General features: G+C 38.5%; 1 protein-coding gene across 1 annotated transcript in view; it reads left to right on the forward strand.

Annotated features, from left to right (window-relative positions):
* Positions 1-17,763, forward strand: part of LOC139017455 (ankyrin repeat domain-containing protein 26-like) — a 40,100-nt gene extending 22,337 nt beyond the window's left edge. The window contains exons 6-9 of the mRNA XM_070425925.1: positions 8,842-9,126; positions 9,654-9,865; positions 11,847-12,042; positions 17,701-17,763. Coding sequence (XP_070282026.1) covers positions 8,842-9,126; positions 9,654-9,865; positions 11,847-12,042; positions 17,701-17,763 — 756 coding nt within the window. The remainder of the gene's footprint in view (positions 1-8,841; positions 9,127-9,653; positions 9,866-11,846; positions 12,043-17,700) is intronic.
* Positions 17,764-18,454: the final 691 nt, after the last annotated feature.

Here is an 18,454-nt window from a genome sequence, read left to right on the forward strand (position 1 = left end):
AAAATAAAAAAAATTGTGAACTTGGGCGATGAACCTATAGAGGGCCAATATAATATTCTATCTTTTGCTTGTTAGAAATTTTCTATACTAACAGGTGAAGAAAACACCCTATTGTCTTAGGTGAACACTGTCTCTATCTGCTGCTGGACTGGGGCTCCCCTAATTGATTCTTCAGAGTATTCCTCTTCTGTGTATGTCCGGGATTTGGTCCTATCAGCTTTCTGTCTTTTAGGGATTCTTAGTTTGAGGTTGTTAACTTTCTGTCTTTTTGAAATTCCTCATAATTTTTGTTGTATTGATTATATACTTACTTTCTTATGCTAAGTACATAATCTCTAGCCCTTATTTTTAGCTTAAGTATTCAAAACAAAGGTCATCAAGTTTTAAAACCAGGTATTGAGTTTCTTAAACTTGTTACATTTCCCTTGAACCTCAATATGGTTCTAGTCCATGGCATTCAATGCAGTGAAGAAAAATAAACATGCTACCACTTCCTTCCCCAAGCAAAAATAAATAAATAAAGAAGGAATAGACAGAGTGGAAGACTGTACATCATGGTTACTGTTTAGAAATGAAGTGCTGTTGGAGGGCCGGAGGGAGAGTGTGTATGTGGTCATTGTTATCAGTTGCTGCTGAGAAGTAAAGCATTAAGGGACTAAAAGAAGATGACCCTCAAAAAAAGTTAGTGCAATTATAGAATGGAAAGTCAGATTCTTATGTAAAAGAAAAGAATGAGTGTTGAAAATATGAATATGTGGATGAGACCTTGCATTTAAAAAATGTTAGATTTTAATGGGTGGGGACAACGGGATGACACAAAAAGCTACAAAAGTCAAGTGAAAGTTATGTTTTATATAATATAGAGAAGACACTTTATTTAAAGATAAAGGTGTATAATAGAAAAGGAGAAAATGAAACCTATGGAAGAAAGCTTACAAAGAATGAGAGTCTTTATCTCATCCTAAAGTCAGGTTACCATCATAAGGTAATGGGGACTGCATGGGAAGTTTTCAAAGATGACCTTAGTAGGATGTGGTTTAATAGAACCTGGGATATCTGGAACTATTGGTGAAAATGTTTCCAGGGCATCTTAGAAACTAAAAGGTCAATATAGCCACTCTCTTAAATATTTTTTAGCACTTAGTATTTAATATTTTATATATAAATACCTCTGTTTTAACAAACTTTGGCAATTTAAGTTTCAGAAAGAAAGTGGTAAAAAGGTAAAATAAACTTAAGCTGCTGTAAGAAGTAATTATTTTTTAAATCTGTTCATATTGGCATCAAGTTTATAAACTAGATTTTATAAACTTGTCTACACACGTTATTCATGAACTCATGAGAAATTGTATTTTTAAGAAAGAAAAGTGAGTCTGTCGATTTTTAATGATTTTCTTTAATTTTTTTTTCAAAGTCTCAGCACGAAAAGGAAGACTTAAAAAAATATATTGAGTCAAACATCTTTCTGCAACAGAGGTGGCAGCAAGCAGTGAATACAAAGAATGACTTAGAAAAAGAGAAGACCAGGCAAGATTTTAATATTTCAGATCATTTCTGCTGTGAATTAAGATTTAACTGTCATTTTACTTTATTAAAACTGAAATACAAATTTATTTCATCTCTGTAATTTTCATAATTAAATTATCCTATTTTAAAAATTACCACAGAAACACACAGCACAATCTGAAACTGTTTTGAGGTCCACGATATTGTACTTACTCTTTTATGATTCCTAAAACCGTAATGAGGCTGCCTTTTGCATATCCTGTCACCTGCACTCTTCATGTCCACCTTGAATTTTTATTTCTGCCACATATCTGGTCTCTCTGGTGACCTTCCCTTCTTTTGATAGTGTGTGTCCCTTCCGCCTTCCAATAGTTTAATAACTAAAACTTATCTGTGTCATTGTTTAACAACACTAAAAATTATCTTGATTTGGCTTATGTTTCTTTTTATTTTTTTTATTTATAAAAGATATCACACATACAAAATGTCCGTATGGTTTAAAGAAGAAATTGGATAATCCTGTTTTTGCCACTCATAGAAACACAATGGCATCTTTCCCATGTCTGGGGAGCCCCCACCTGGCTTCCTTTCTGTTTATTGCCTGAGTTCTTCAGTTTGTTCTCTGATTCTCATCAGTGTTTTCCCTCTCATTTAACTGTCTTTCTCTACATTGTTTCATATCCCTTTCACTGTGTTAACACTGTGCTAGCAAAGCTCTCTTGTTAAAACAGTCTTGAAGAGACTGTTACACCTTATCTCCCTGATTTCCCTTCTTCTAAAGCCTGCCTCTTTCTGATTTCCCCTTCCACTCAGACTTCAAAGATTCTTCTTTCCTGCTTCTCCTTCTGTTTTGAATGATCTCCTAGATGTTGGTAATTTTCTTTACTTCTTGTAGACTATTGTCAGTAGGTACCAAAAGGTATTTTTGTGTTTTTTCAAAACATTCACATATAACTATGCTTTTCTTCTTCACCTTGGATACTGGTCTCTGGTTTCTAGTTGATCTTTAATAATAGATTAATGATTTATAGTAACATAGTAAAATGAATATTAATAATAACTTATTTATAAGAACTCTATATAGTTACAATATTAACTATATAGCCATATCACGTATGTCATGACTTGTTTCATTTTATTTACATAAGATTATAATTTAGTTTGTAGGATTTCAAGCAGTATTAGATTAGAACAAATGAGAGCATCATAATTTATAGATTTGTTTTATATTATTTTATAAACATAATATCTGTTTAAAAAATAACTAAAGGCCCTAGCCGGTCTTGCTCAGTGGATAGAGCATCGGCCTGTGGACTGAAGCGTCCCAGGTTCGATTCAGGCCAAGGGCACATGCCTGGGTTGTGGGCTCAATCCCCAGTAGGGGGTGTGCAGGAAACAGCCAATCAATGATTCTCTCTCATCATTGATGTTTCTATCTCTCTCTCCCTCTCCCTTCCTCTCTAAAATCAATAAAGAAATATATTTTAAAAATAACTAAATATTTAATCTTAAAGAATTTGACATATTTGTTTTGTACATTTCTTCAGACTTAAAAAACTCCTAAAAGTTGCAAAACAGAAATTACATGAGTGTGATAATGAAGAGCTTAGTTTCCCTGGAGATTCAAAACCAAGTCCAGCTGACATGGAAAGTCAGTCTAAAAAGCCAAAACAGAAGGTAATTTTAAATCAGTTTTGGGACCCAAAATTCACCTAATTTGGGGAAATAGATAACATTCAATGCTTTGGTGGTAAAATATAGATTTTTCTGTTAATTTAATAGACTTGGTATCAGTGAAAAAGACAGCTTTTTCTTTATCACTTTTCTATGAAAAGGGCCTACTGTTAACTCTCTATGTCTTGAACCCTGGCACCAGCACCAAGTCCAAAACATTTTGGTGGCAGCTTTACTGAGACATAACGAACATACCATGCAGTTCACTCATTTAAAGTGTACGGTTCAGTGCCTTTTTCTGTATTCACAGAGTTACACAGTCATCATCACAGTCAGTTTGGGGACATTTTCATCCCCCTAAAAAGTAGCCCTGTGCCCTTTACCAACCACCCTGTGCCAGCTTCCACCTCCCCACTCTTCCTGGCCCTCAGGAACCACTACTGTCCTCTCAGTCTCTCAAGATTTGTCTGTTCTGCACATTACATATCAGTGGAATCACACAGTAGGTGCTCCTTTGTGACTGCCTTTTTTATTTAGCATAATGTTTTCAAGGTACATCTCTTTTGTAGCACGTATCACCAGTACTTCATTCCTGTTTATTGCTGAGTAACATTTCATTGCATGAAGTGACTACATTTTTAAAAATCTATTCATCGTTTGATGAACCTTTAGGTTACTTTCACTTTTTGGTGTTGTTACTAATACTGCTCTGAATCATGTACAACATTTTATGTGAACATATGTTTTCATTCTCTTGGGAATCTTATCTAATAAAGAGAGAATGTGCAAATTGACCATCAGGCTATAACGGTCAAGATAGCTGCACCCACAGGGGAGGCCAAGTTCCTGAGTTCCCTAAACGAGCCTTAAGGAGAAATCAGCAGGGACCTGAGGCTGCGTGGTGGTAGGCCAGGGCAGGGGACCTGAGGCCACACCCTCCCTGCCCCTATGCCAGGCCGGGGGACCTCAGGCTGTGCCCCCCCCCCCTCAGTGGAGCTTGACGGGGACCACAGTCCGTGGCCCCCACCCAGCAGGGCATCACAGGGGACCTCAGCTGTGCTCCCCACCCTAGCGCCAGCCTGTGGGACCTCAAGCCGCACCCCCTGGCCCAGGCCAGAAGACCTCAAGATGCACCCCCTGACCTAGGCCAGGGAATCTCAGTCCTCACCCCCCACCCCAGCACTGTGCCAAGTGACCTGAGGCCATGCCCCCCTCCCAGCGGGGCTTGATGGAGGTAGGTCTGGCTGGGTCTGGATCTAGCCCAATGTGGGTAGGGCCGGCCGGGTCTGAGTCTTATGTGATTTTGAGGTGCATGTGTGTGGGCAGAGACTTGACTCTGGTTCCTATGGCACACCCCAGACTCTGACAGGAGGAAGACTTGCATATACATTTTACTAATTTTCTTTCACCTCTGACACTTCCATTATAGAGAAAGGGCAAATGGCAATATTAAATATTTCCTCTAATTAATTCCCTTTTAATGTGCACATACTTCGTGCACCGGGCCTCTAGTATAATTATAAATGGAATTGTTGGATAAGATCTTTAGCCTTTTGAGAAACTGCCAGATTGTTTTCCACAGTGGCTGCAGCATTTTGCATTTTCATTGGCAGTGTATGAGGGTTCCAGTTTCTCCACATTCTTGGCAACACTTATCATTACCTGTTTTTTTATTGTAGCCATCCTAGTAGGTATGAAGTGGCATCTTACTGGTTTTGATTTGAAATTGTCTAATGACTAGTAGTGTTGACCATTTTTTCACATGCTTATTATCCATTTCCATATATTCTTTGAAAAACTATTCAATTCCTTTGCCTGTTTTTAATTAGATTATCTTTTTATTATTTAAGTGTAAGAGATCTTTAAATATTCTACATACAAATCTCTGACTAGATAATGGATTTTCAAACATGTCTTCCATTCAGTAGCTCACCTTTTCATTTTCCTGATGGTGACTTTCAAAGCACAGAAGGTTTTGATTTTGATGAAGTCCAGTTAATCTATTAATCTATTTTGTCTTTTGGTTTCACATCTAAACTTGAAGTAAGACAGAGGAGACTTTGTATTTAAATGGTGCCAAATCCAGTCCTGAAGATATACACCTATGTTTTCTTCTAAGTCTTTTATAGTTTTAGCTTTTACATTTTAAGTTAACTTTTATGTATGGTCTGAGGTAGAGGTCAAATTTTATTCATTTGCATGTGGATATCCAGCTGTCCCTGGACAATTTGTTAAAAAGACTACTCATATCTGATTTATTGTTTGGCACCTTTGTCAAAAAGCAGTTGGCCACAAATTGGGTTAAGTTTTGGATTCTCCCTTCTACTTCACTGATGAATAAGTCTGTCCTTATGCCAGTACCAAATCAAATGTTATGAGTATCTTTCCCAGTCATCTTGCATATTACTAGTTGTTTTATGTAATTAAAAAAGTCAGTGTAGTGGAATGTTTTTACCTCTACTTTTATGGAGGTTTCTTGTTTCTTGATAAAGCTTATGGCCAGCTTATGTTTTGGTGCCTCTGTGACATGATGGGAAAGTAGGCTTACAACGATAACACCCATTCCTTTTTTTTCTGCATTCAAACCCAGTGCCTCCCACTTCACTTCCATTTCCATGAAATTCTAGTAACAGGATCCGCTGACTTAGCCATTTCCTTCATTGTGTTTAACTCATAATTCATAGACTTGCTGGTAGGTGTCACTGCCTGGGGAGGAAAAGATTAAAATCTGGACTGTCACCTTTCCTCATCAGAAATGCCTGACTTTGAAATCTCAAATTTTATTTTATTTCTTAATGTATTTCAGAGAGGGAGGGAGGGAGAGAGAGAGAGAGAGAGAAGCGAGAGAAATATCAGTGATTCGAGAGAATCATTGTTGGGCTGTCTCCTGCATGCCTCCTACTGGGGATTGAGCCTGCAACCCAAGCATGTGGCTTGGACCTGAATTGAACCTAGGATCCTTCAGTCTGCAAGCTGAAGCTCTGTCCACTCTCCCAAATCGGCTAGGGGTAAAATCTCAAAATGTTAAAGCCAATTTGTTTCCTATGGAGAAACACTGAGGTATAACATACAAGCAAGCTTGAAGTAAGCTAGAGAAGGTATTGTACTTAAATGGTGCCAAAAGGCATTGCAGTTGTTTTGCCCCTGAAATTTAAAATGATTTCATAATCCTCTCTGTTTCCTCACTGAGGAAAGGAAAGCTTAGTCCTAACCTTGGAGTGCTTCTCTGTGGCCCTTGGCTGTTCCCTCTGAGACTTTGCTCTGTCCTTTTCATAAGAGATGACATGTGCTTGCAGCTCTTTTTGCAGCCTGCGTCCTCCCTGTGGAACATCTAAAGCCCACAGGCCCTTTTGATCGTGTACTGTCTTGGTCTCCCTTAAAGAGGCAGAGCTAGCAGGCAGGGTTTCTCCTTCTACCATTCTCTTAGGTTTGGGTGTCTGTCCAGTTAATTTTACTGGGGTTCATGGCATTAAAAAAGCCACCTCACAAATAGTTTTCAGATCAGATCTTCACCTTGGGCTTCCTGGAGGTGTTGTAGGACACTGTCTTTAACATTCTTACATTCTGAAAATCCTTAAAGGAATTTGAGGCACCACATAAATGCTTCTGAGGTTTTAAGGCAGCAGTTCTCAACCTGTGGGTCACGACCCCTTTGGGGGTGGAATGATCCTTTCACAGGGGTTACCTAAGAACATCGGAAAACACATATATAATTACATGTTGTTTTGTGATTAATCACTATGCTTTAATTATGTTCAATTTGTAACAATGAAAATACATCCAGCATATCAGATATTAACATTCTGTTTCATAACAGTAGCAAAATTCCAGTTATGAAGTAGCAACGAAAATCATTTTATGGTTGGGGGTCACCACAACATGAGGAACTGTACTAAAGGGTCGCGGCATTAGGAAGGTTGAGAACCACTGTTTTAAGGAGTTTTATAAATGTAGGTTTCATCCTCTGACCATGTTTTCCTGGAACACCTTGGATTTGATGTTAGCCCAGAAGCCATTTCTTTATGTTAGGATTATTTGACAATTGGACATGTGGGAGAAGGTACAAATGGGAAATCGATATTTGAAACCCGTAAATTGGGTCCTTTTTTATTTATTTGTCTATTTTTAGCTTATGATTCTCATCGATTTCACTTTCAGCTGCTTCCTAGCGAGAATCCCTGTCATCTTCCTTTCAGCGTCATTGTGTTCACTTGCCCAGAAGCCCTTGCTGTCAGCCTCCTCAGGGGCCATCAGGCCTCCACTCACCCTTTCTTGGAGGCCCTTTTGGTTTTCATTCTCACGCTTCTCTACATTATGTCGGGTTCTACCTGCCGCCTGTTCAGAGGTGCTCCCATACGTGTGTGTGTTGCTTTTTTAGTGTCAGCACTCTATTTGTAATGTCAGTATCTTGTGCCAGTTACTTATTGCTGCTCAGTAACCACCTCCAAACTTCGTGTCTTAAAGCAGCATTTACTTGTTCACAAATCTGCAGTGAGGCCAGCTCTTTTCATTTCCACTTGCCATCAGCTAGGATGACTTGAAGCTGGGAAGTTGAATCATCTCTAAAGGCTTGGTCATTCATGGGTTTCTCAGGTGCAGCAGGCTTTTGGCTGGGACGTTCGCTGGGACAGTCTCATCTGGACACTTGTTTGAGGATGACCATGTGGCTTGGGCTGCTTCGTTCTTCACAACATGGTGGCTGGGTTCCCAGGGTGAGCTTCCCTGGGGAGAGAGTCCGATGGCACCCAGACATAACAGTCACACAGCAGTCACCATATCCTATTCACCAGGACCCAGGTAACACTGAGGCCAGCACCTATTTCCTGGACAAGTGCCAGAGAATCTGGAGACGTGCTTCAAAAACTCAACATCCCTCACCTTGTCTTACCAAGTAATCATTGTATCTGAAGGAAAGTAGTTCTTCCCAAGTCATGATCACTGACATTCCAGCAAGTTTGTTGTTGTTGTTGATGATGTTGTTTTGTTTACTATGTTTCCTTAGTTTGTGGGAAGTAACAGAGAATTTCAAGATAGCACTATTGGATTAAGTCCCCATCCCCATTTTTTTTTTTTAATTCTAAAAAATGTAGGGCTCATCTCACTAAACTTTTACAGTGAGAAATGTAATTTCTCAGTAACGCAGGGAATCATTTCTTTTTGGAATGCAATTCAAGTTAGCATCAAACTTTTGTAGTTCAGTGAAAAATTTATGACATTAGAGTCCATATTTATAAGATTCATTAATTAGTCTCATTTTGAAAGTCTTACTTTGGGAGGCATTTGCTGACTCAGTCCTGAATATCTCAACATGATATCCCTAAAACATTTGTAAATATTATGAAGTGTTAAGATGGGGAAGAGGAAACAGACTTTCTCCTAAAGGGCAGCATATAGATATTTTATGGAGGACAGACATGAAAAAGTCTTCGAAAAAGGAGTATAAAATTAAGTGCAGACATTTTGTCAAAGATGACAACAGTAAATATATTTTTTTAACTCCTGGTCATTTTAACTTTGGTCTTGATTCTGAGTAATTCAAGGTTCCACATTCCAAGACTCTACCACTGTACAAGTAACATTTTATTGCAATTGAATTCATTTCAAAATTCCATACTGGCGACCGCACCTTCATAATCAAACTATATTCTTTTATTCATGCAGAATGATGAGCTTACAGCAAAAGTGCAACCGTCATCTTCAAAATGTATACCCCTGGATGAAAAAAAGACACCTCTACAGCAGTTAGCAATGGAAGCACTTCTAAAGGAGTGTGAAGAACTAGAGAATACAGCAAAGAAGTGGGAACAAGAAAATGTAAACCTCAGAACACATATGGAAATGAATATGGTAGAATCCTGTGTAGCAGAAGAGTACAAAAAGAATATTGAAGAAAGAACAGGACGGGATGAAGTAGACAAATATAAACAAATCAATTCATTTTTACAGGTTAATTTATTGATCTTTAATGTGCTGTAATTCATTTCACTGCAAATTACCTTTTAGATAAATACAGTGTATTTGTGTTTCCTCTACTTTCTTTAATAGCAATTTATTATGTAGACTTCTGGAAGGAAGGTGGCATTTGTTTTACTTTTCAGTATTTCAGTTTCTATCCTTATTATCGCTAAATTGATCTTTCCAAATGATTCCTGGTAGAGTATCATTTTATTTTTAAGACCAATTGATGTAAAACAAGAGTATCAGGAAGAAAAGGTAAAAAATGTGATTAATTTTTATGTTCTACTTTTAAAACTTTAAACTGATTCTATTATTCTCTGAATGATCAGATTACATGAGTACTAATAGAAGAATATTAACTTTATAACTCAGATTTAATTCAGTGGACATTGTTGATAACTTTTCAAAATTTCAGTTTTTTTCACACTTAAAGCTGATCTCTGAGTCATTGACTCAAAAACTAAAGAAAACATATATAAATTACTTTAAAAATGTATCCTTTTTATTTGCTTTAGAGACTAAGAGAATCTCAAGAAATGTCAGAGCAGATGATAAATAATCAGGATGCAAAAAGAAGTTATTTGGAACTCAGAAATAAAGAGCTAAAATCAGAGCTCTCCAGAGTACAAGATTCTCGAGATGACAGAAAAAAAGAATTAGAAAAATATGTGCAACTCTACCAAGAGCAAGTGAAAGGCAGAAAGTTACTGGAAAATGAACTAACTGAGTAAGTCAAACACAGAGTCAGAGAAAATGAATTTAACTCAATGAGCCTCTATGCTTAAAATATAATTACTGTTGTGCCAGGTTCATGAGATTAGCAGGACGTGAAAGCCAACTAAATAGTATAACTTTGGAAAGGGATGTTAGTAAATAAACTTACCTTTCAAATGTCCCTCCAAGACAGTTTCATCTGTCCCCTTTTTTGCTTTTACCTTCCTTTATTTTCCTGTTAATATTTCCATGTAGTTAACTGGGTCTATGACTAGTCTTTAAGCTGAGTGTCTTGAAGTTGTAAAATGTAGACAGCTATCTACACTAATAAAAGATGAACATGAAAATTGGTGTCACTCCGCTACGCCTACCAGTCAGTCAGATGAGTATGCAAATTAACCCAACAAAGATGGCGGTTAATTTGCATATGCAGGCTTGGAGCGAAGACTGAAGGCTCCAGCCAGAGTGAAGACTGAAGAGTGAAGACTGAAGAGGCTTGGCTTCTCCACTGATGCCTCAGCGGAGAAGCCAACTGGTCACAGAGCTGGAGGCTTGAGCTGCCCCCTGCATAGGAGGAAGCCAAGCTTCCCACCTGCCCTGGCCACCGCTCGAGGGAGAAAACAACACGCAGGTGGGGCCAGGAGTCGGAGAGATCAACACAGAGGGGCACCTGCTCTGAGCCTCCATGGTGCGGCTGGGGGCAGGCCCCCAGTGGACACACACACACACACACGGTGCCTGCTCTGAACCTCTGTGGCGTTGCTGGGGCAGCCACCAGTGAACACACACACACACACACACACACACGGTGCCTGCTCCGAGCCTTTGCTGTTGGACTGTGACTTAGGACTGCTCCCTGGGGAGCAGGCCTAAGCCATCAGTAGGACATCCACTGAGGTTCTCCCAGACTGTGAGAGGGAGCAGGCTGGGCTGAGGGACCTCCACCGTCCAGTGCATGAATTTCGTGCATTGGGCCTCCAGTATTATTATAAAACTGCTCATCAGATGCCCCTAAATAGAAATACTTATGATAACAACTTAAGCACAAAGGGCTAAGTTACTTCAACACATTCTGGTACTTGGTAATTTTACGTACTTAATTGTGATCTTGGTTATTATCCCTAGAGGACGCCTTTAGACAAACTATTCTTTATAGTTTTTCTACTCTCCATAGAGACATACATGTTAAACTAGAGGTCCAGTGCACGAATTCTTGCATGGGTGGGGTCTGGCTGACGGAGGAAGGGAGGTGGGAACTTGGAAGGTTGGCTGGCTGGCCCCACCCCCTGATTGAGGGGACAATTTGCATTTTTGGCTTTTACTATACAGGATAGGGAAATATTAACATAAGGGTGAGGGGCAGTATAATTGACAAAGTGGATAAAAATAATGTGTTCTGCAGGAGGAGGGTATGGGGAAGACAGAAAGGGAAGATCCCACCTCCAACGCCTTGGTAACAATGTCATAAGCAATGGCCTCTGGAGCTGTTTTCGGTCATTTGATCACCAGCCAGGCTATCTTGTTCTCCCTTAGAGGTTGTTATCCTAAATTATGACTTGGTGTCAAGTTATTAATATCTCCAAAGTAATGAGTGTATTGTACAGGGTGGTAAAGGCAAATGCTTGGCAATGCCTTTGAGGGATTTTTTTTTTAATCTCTAAAGTGGCTGCTAAATATGTCCAAGGGCATCTTCAAGGATCTTGTAAGTACAGCCCTTCCATAGGCAGCAAGTATTACCTGATAAGCTGTCTACATCACTGATAGCCTCCCCACTTTGGATTACTTAGCTGGGACCCCCTCTCCCCACTGTCTGGAAACATAAATACTTTTTTAGAACAATTAAGAATCTATACTTGAATAGAGTAGGTCTGCTCTGACACATTTTCATTGCTAAAATGCTATTTCATGGGAAATTCCATTTACTATCCTGGCTACTTTAAAATAATGCAAGTCACTTAGGAAAAAATAAAATACTAAGCATTTGTTGTTTACAGTTTTCACAGGACTCAGGAGAGGCTAGCAGAAGTCAGGACCGAACTTCTCCTGGAGACACAGGATAACAGGAGGCCAGTCCTGACAGCACCTTGTGTTGGAAATCTTAATAACAGTTTTCTACCCAGGAGAAATTCTACTCCAAGAGAAAACTTGGACAGTCCAACCTCAAGGTCATACACTTTAACTTTTCAGAAGGTTAGTTATATTATCTGTTTTAACCTTAGGTTTCAGATTTCTGATGAAATTCATCTGTTTAATTGGATGAAATTCTGAGTTGGTTAATTGACTTAAATAAAATTGCTTAAATAAAAAGTTGCTCAAATAAAAATCTTAATTATTGTGCTAATATAGAAAGGAGACAGAAATTTTATAATCACTTTTAAGTCCCTGGATCTCTCATTTTCAAGAGATACCTATAATTAACTTTATTCAATAAATATGACTAAAGTGACATATTTTTAAACTTCTTAAAAAGCTGCATTTCAGTTTGATTTTAGAAATTATATATTACTAGAGGCCCAGGGCACAAAATTCATGCACTTGTGGGGGGTCCTTCGGCCAAGCATGTGCCCTCTTGCGGTCCAGGAACCCTTGGGGGATGTTTGATTGACGGAGAGGAGCAGGCCTAAGCCGGCAGTTAGACATGCCTCTTGCAGTTAGGAACCCCTCGCTTCTTACTGCCTGCCTGTTCTCTACTCTTTACCTATTGGCTCACTGCTGCTTAGCACTGCCTCGAAGGCGGGAGAAGCTCCCACCACCGCCACTGGGCTTGCCAGCCATGAGCCAGGCTTTTGGCTGAGCAGACCTCCCCCTGTGAAAGTTCACTGACCACCAGGGGGCAGCACCTGAATTGAGCGTCTGCCCCCTGGTGGTCAGTGCGAGTCATAGTGACCAGTTGTTCCACCATTCAATTGATTTGCAAATAAGCATCTTATATAATTAAGAGCTAATATGCTAATTAGACAGAACAGCAGAACGACTGTCTGGATGACCTTCTGGACTAAGCCTGGGCTGTGAGGGCCTGCCGAGGCTGCGAGGGGCTGCAAGGGGCTGTGAGGGCCGGTGGATGCTGTGAGAGGCTGCAAGGGCCCACCGAGGCTGCAAGAGGCTGCAAGGGCCGTGTCCTTTGCACGAATTTCATGCATCAGGCCTCTAGTCCTTCTAATAAAGAGGGAATATGCTAACTCACCCTCATGCTGTTGCAAAGATGGCAGCGCCCACAGCCAATAAAAGGTGAATACGCTAATTGACTGCCACACCCTCAAAGATGGTGGTGCCCACAGCCACAAGATGTTTGGCTGGGGAGAGCAGTTGGGGGCGATTGGGCAGGCAGAGGGGGCAGTTGGGGGCAATCAGGCTGGCAGGGCAGGGTTGTTGGGGGCAACCGTGCTGGCAGGGGAGCATTTAGATATTGATTAGGCTGGCAGGGGAGTGGTTAGGAGGTGATCAGGCTGGCAATCAGAAGTGGTTTGGGGCAATCAGGCAGGCAGGCAGGCAAGCGGTTGGGAGACAGCAGCCACGGATTGTGAGAGGAATGTCTGACTGCCGGTTTAGGCCCTGTGGGATCAGGTCTAAGCTGGCAGTCGGACATCTCTTGAGGGAAAATGCTTGAGCAGACATATCACTAGATTTTCTTTTTTTTTTTTTAATATATATTTTATTGATTTTTTACAGAGAGGAAAGGAGAGAGATAGAGAGTCAGAAACATCGATGAGAGAGAAACATCGATCAGCTGCCTCCTGCACATCTCCCACTGGGGATGTGCCCACAACCTAGGTACATGCCCTTGACTGGAATCGAACCCGGGACCCTTGAGTCTGCAGGCCGACGCTCTATCCACTGAGCCAAACCGGTTTCGGCCACTAGATTTTCTTGCACATGGAATTATTTTCTTAGAACTGGAAACTTAAAAATTTATTCCAGACAATTTTATAACAGAACAATTCCTCTAATTTAAACATTTTTTATATTCAACTATTTTTCTGTGTTTGTGTTCCTAACACAATGCATGTTACGATAGTCCCTTGTTGTTTTATAAATCTCTGTTACATAGAGAGACTCAATTTAACATTGATTGATTTTGAACTTTTGGTCCATTTCTAAAACTTTCAGAAAATATTAGAATTCCAATGATTTATTTAAGTTATAGTTTTCTATTTCTCAAATGTGTATTCAGTTAGCAAATCTTCATATACAAATACATGAAAGTTAAAACAGTTAAGATTCCTAAGACTATAACTTTGTACATGGCATATAGAACATTCAGTCTCACCAGAATGTTGAGTCACAATTCTTCCTGACTAAACACAGGCCTCACGTTTACATCACCAAGGCAGTACCTTTCCACTCTGAATTTTACCTGTGTTCGCTCTCTCACAGTGGTTATGCTAGTTTCTCAAAAGGCAGAAACAGAGTTTACAAACTTGTTTACTGCATCAATTATGTGATCTATATAATTCCTCATGTCTTCACTTGGTTTGTCCACTTAGACAATTGCCCGTAGTCATTTTATCTTTTAAAGGATACCGATAATTGCTCAACTTCTGTTTTTCATTTTTTTTCTGTATTTAACTTTTCAGCTCTCTGATCAGCAAATTTTTCCTTAGTTTTTTTCTCTGCAGCAAAATACATGTTTTTAACATTACAAACTGATAATGTATTTCCTTCAATCATTAGCCTATTTACAGTTGGATAATGAATTGCTATGGTCTAAATGGGCAAATGTACTTGTCTTTATTATGTTTATATTAATTTATTTTATAACATTTAAAATTAGAATATCAAATTTAACTTAAGATATCAATAGTTACTAAAAATATATTACATATGGGAATATGTATGTGTTTGTGGTTTGTATGTGTTTATCAAATTGGTTTCAAAAAGAGAAGGCAACATTATTTTCTAACCTGTAATATCAAATATAACTGAATGGAAGCTTATCAATAAATTAGTGTTAAATGAATGACACATATTTGCATTTGTTGTGTTTTGCATGGCTGTCAGCTTCTCTACATTTCTCTTTTATTATTATTTTTATTATTTATGTATTTATTTTTATTGTTTAAATATTACAAATAGTAGTACATATGTCTCCTTCCCCCCCCAGCTGACCTTACTCTAGCCTCCCCTACCCCCCAGCACATGCCCTCACCCCCCTGCCAGTGTCTTGCGTCCATTGATTATGCTTATATGAATACATACAAGTCCTTCGGTTGATCTCTTAACTCACCCTGCCCCCCAACCCTCCCAGCCTTCCCACTGTCATTTACCAGTTTGTTCGATGCTTCTCTGCCTCTGTATCTATTTTTGTTCATCAGTTTATAATGTGCTTTATTATCCATAAATTAGTGAGATCATGTGGTATTTTTCTTTCACTGACTGGCTTATTTCACTTAACATAATGCTCTCCATTTCCATCCTTGCTGTTGCAAATGGTAAGAATTCCTTCTTTTTTTATAGCAGCATAGTATTCCATTGTGTAGATGTACCACAGTTTTCTAATCCACTCATCTGCTGATGGGCATTTAGGCTGTTTCCAAATCTTAGCTATTTGTAAATTGTGCTGCTGTGAACCTAGGGGTGCATATAACTTTTCTGATTGGTGTTTCTGTTACTTGGGATATAATCCTGGAAGTGGTATTACTGGGTCAAATGGCAGTTTCATTTTTAATTTTTTGAGGAAACGCCATACTGTTTTCCACAGTGGCTGCACCAGTGTGCATTCCCACCAGCGATAATGAAGGGTTCCTTTTTCTCCCCATCCTCTCCAGCACTTGTTGTTTGTTGATTTGTTGAAGATAGCCATTCTGAAAGGTGTGAGGTGGTACCTCATTGTTGTTTTGATTTTTATTTCTCAGATGATTAGTAACTTTGAGCAAGTTTTCATATGTCTTTTGGCTTTCTGAATGTCCTCTTTCAAAAAGTGTCTATTTAGGACATTTGCCCATTTTTTGATTAGATTGTTTATCTTCCTTTTGTTAAGTTGTATAAGTTCCCTGTAAAGGTTGAAGATTAAACCCTTATCAGAGATAACATTGGCAAATATGTTCTCCCATGCAGTGGGCTTTCTTATTGTTTTATTATGGTTTCCTTCACTGTGCAGGAGCTTTTTATTTTTATGTAGTCCCATTTGTTTATTTTCTCTTTAGTTTTCCTTCCCTAGGAGCTGTATCATTAAATATATTGCTACGAATGTCTGATATTTTGCTGCCTATGGCTTCTTCTAAGATTTTTATGGTTTCCCATCATATGTTTAAGTCCTTTATCCATTTAGACTTTATTTTTGTGTATGGTGTAAGTTGGTGGTCTAGTTTCATTTTTTATTTGCATGTATCTCTCCAGTTTCCCCAACACCATTTATTGAAGAGATTGTTTTGACTCCATTGTATGCTCTTGCCTTCTTTGCATAATATTATTTGCGCATAATGCAGTGATGGCAAACCTTTTGAGCTCGGCGTGTCAGCATTTTGAAAAATCCTAACTTAACTCTGGTGCCATGTCACATATAGAAATTTTTTGATATTTGCAACCATAGTGAAACAAAGATTTATACTTTTGATATTTATTTTATATATTTAAATGCCATTTAACAAAGAAAAATCAACCAAAAAAATGAGTTCGTGTGTCACCTTTGACACGCATATCATAAGTTCGCCATCATTGGCGTGATGGCTTGTGTCAATTTCTGGGTTCTCTGTTCTGTTCCACTGGTCTGTATGTCTGTTCTTGTGCCAGTACCAGGCAGTTTTGAGAACAATGGCTTTGTAGTATAGCTTGATATTTGGTATTGTGATCCCTCCAACATTGTTCTTCTTTCTTAAGAGTACTTCAGCTATTCAGGGTCTTTTTTTATTCCAAATGAATTTTTGGAGAATTTGTTATAAGTCTTTGAAGTATGCCGTTTGTATTTTAATGGGGATTGCATTGAATTTATAGATTTCTTTGGGTAGTATGGACATTTTAATGATATTGATTTTACCAATCCAGGAACACAGTATATTATTCCATTTGTTCATGTCTTCCTTTATCTCTTTTTTCAATGTTCTGAAATTTTCTGAGTACAGGTCCTTTATCTCCTTGGTTGATTATTCCTAGGTATCATAATTTTTTTGTTGTTACAATGGTAAATGGGATTGCTCTTTTAATTTCTATTTCTGTGAGTTCATTATTGGTGTATAGAAAAGGTATAGATTTCTGGGTGTTAATTTTGTATCCTGCTACATTGCCAAATTCATTTATTAAGTCTTGTAGTTTTTTGATGGAGTCTTTGAGGTTTTCTAGGTACAATATCATGTCATCTACGAATAAGGACAGTTTTACTTTTCTTTCCCAAATTGGATGCCTTCTATTTCTTCTTTTTGTCTAATCACAATGGCTAGTACTTCCAGGACAATGTCAAACAGGAGTGGTGAAAGATGGCATCCCTGTCTTGTTTCTGTTCTTAGTAGAAATGGTTTTATTTTTTGCCCATTGAATTAGATGTTGGCTGTGGGTTTGTCATACATGGCTTTTATTATGTTGAAGTATGATCCTTCTATCCCCACCTTGCTGAGGGATTTTATCAAGAAAAGGTGTTGGATTTTGTCAAATGCTTTTTCTGCATCAATGGATATGATTATATGGTTTTTATCTCTCAGTTTGTTTATATGGTGTATCACATTTATTGATTTGTGTATATTGTACCATCCTTGCATCCCCAGAACAAATCCCACTTGGTTATGGTGTATGATATTTCTAATGTGTTGCTGGATTTGGTTTTCTAGGATTTTGTTGAGGGTTTTAGAGTATATGTTTATGAGGGATATTGACCTATAATTCTTTCTTTGTACTGTCTTTATCTGCTTTTGGGATTAGGATATTGCTGGCTTTGTAGAAAGACCTTGGAAGTGCTCCTTCCTCTTGAATCTTTTGGAATAGTCTTAGGAAGATAGGTTTCATTTCTTCTTTAAATGTTTTGTAAAATTCCCCTGTGAAGCCGTCTGGACCAGGACTTTTGTTTGTTGGAAAATGTTTGATTACTGCTTCAATTTCCTCCATAGTTATCAGCCTATTCAGATTTTTTTATTCCTCCTGGCTCAGTTTTGGAAGGTTGTATTTTTCTAGGAATATGTCTATTTCTTCTAGCTTGACCAGTTTGTTGGAGTAGAGTTGCTTATAGTATATTTTTATGATTTTTCATATTTCTGTGTGTCTGTTGTTATTTCACTTCTTTTGTTTCTGATTTTGTTTATTTGGGTCCTCTCTCTTTGCTTCTTGGTGAGCCTGGCTAGAGGCTCATCTATCTTGTTTGTCCTTTCCAAGAGCCAGCTCTTGGTCTCATTGATATTTTGTATGTTTTTGTTTGTTTGGTTGGTTTTTGGGGGGGTGTCTCTCTGTCATTCATTTCTGCTCTGATCTTTATTGTTTCCTTCCTCCTGCTCACCTTGGGCTTTTCTTGTTGCTCTCTTTCTAATTCTTCAAGTTGCAGAGTTATATGGTTTATTACCAATTTTTCTTGTTTTTTTGAGATAAGCCAGTAATGCTATGAACTTCCCTCTCAGTACTGCTTTCATTGTGTCCCAAAATTTTTGGATTGTTTTGTTTTTATTGTCGTTCGTTTCCAGATGTG

Source organism: Myotis yumanensis, unplaced genomic scaffold (genome assembly GCF_028538775.1).
Source record: "Myotis yumanensis isolate MYYU_CA2020_CCGP unplaced genomic scaffold, mMyoYum1.0.hap1 SCAF_1, whole genome shotgun sequence".
Classification (NCBI taxonomy): Eukaryota; Metazoa; Chordata; class Mammalia; order Chiroptera; family Vespertilionidae; genus Myotis; species Myotis yumanensis.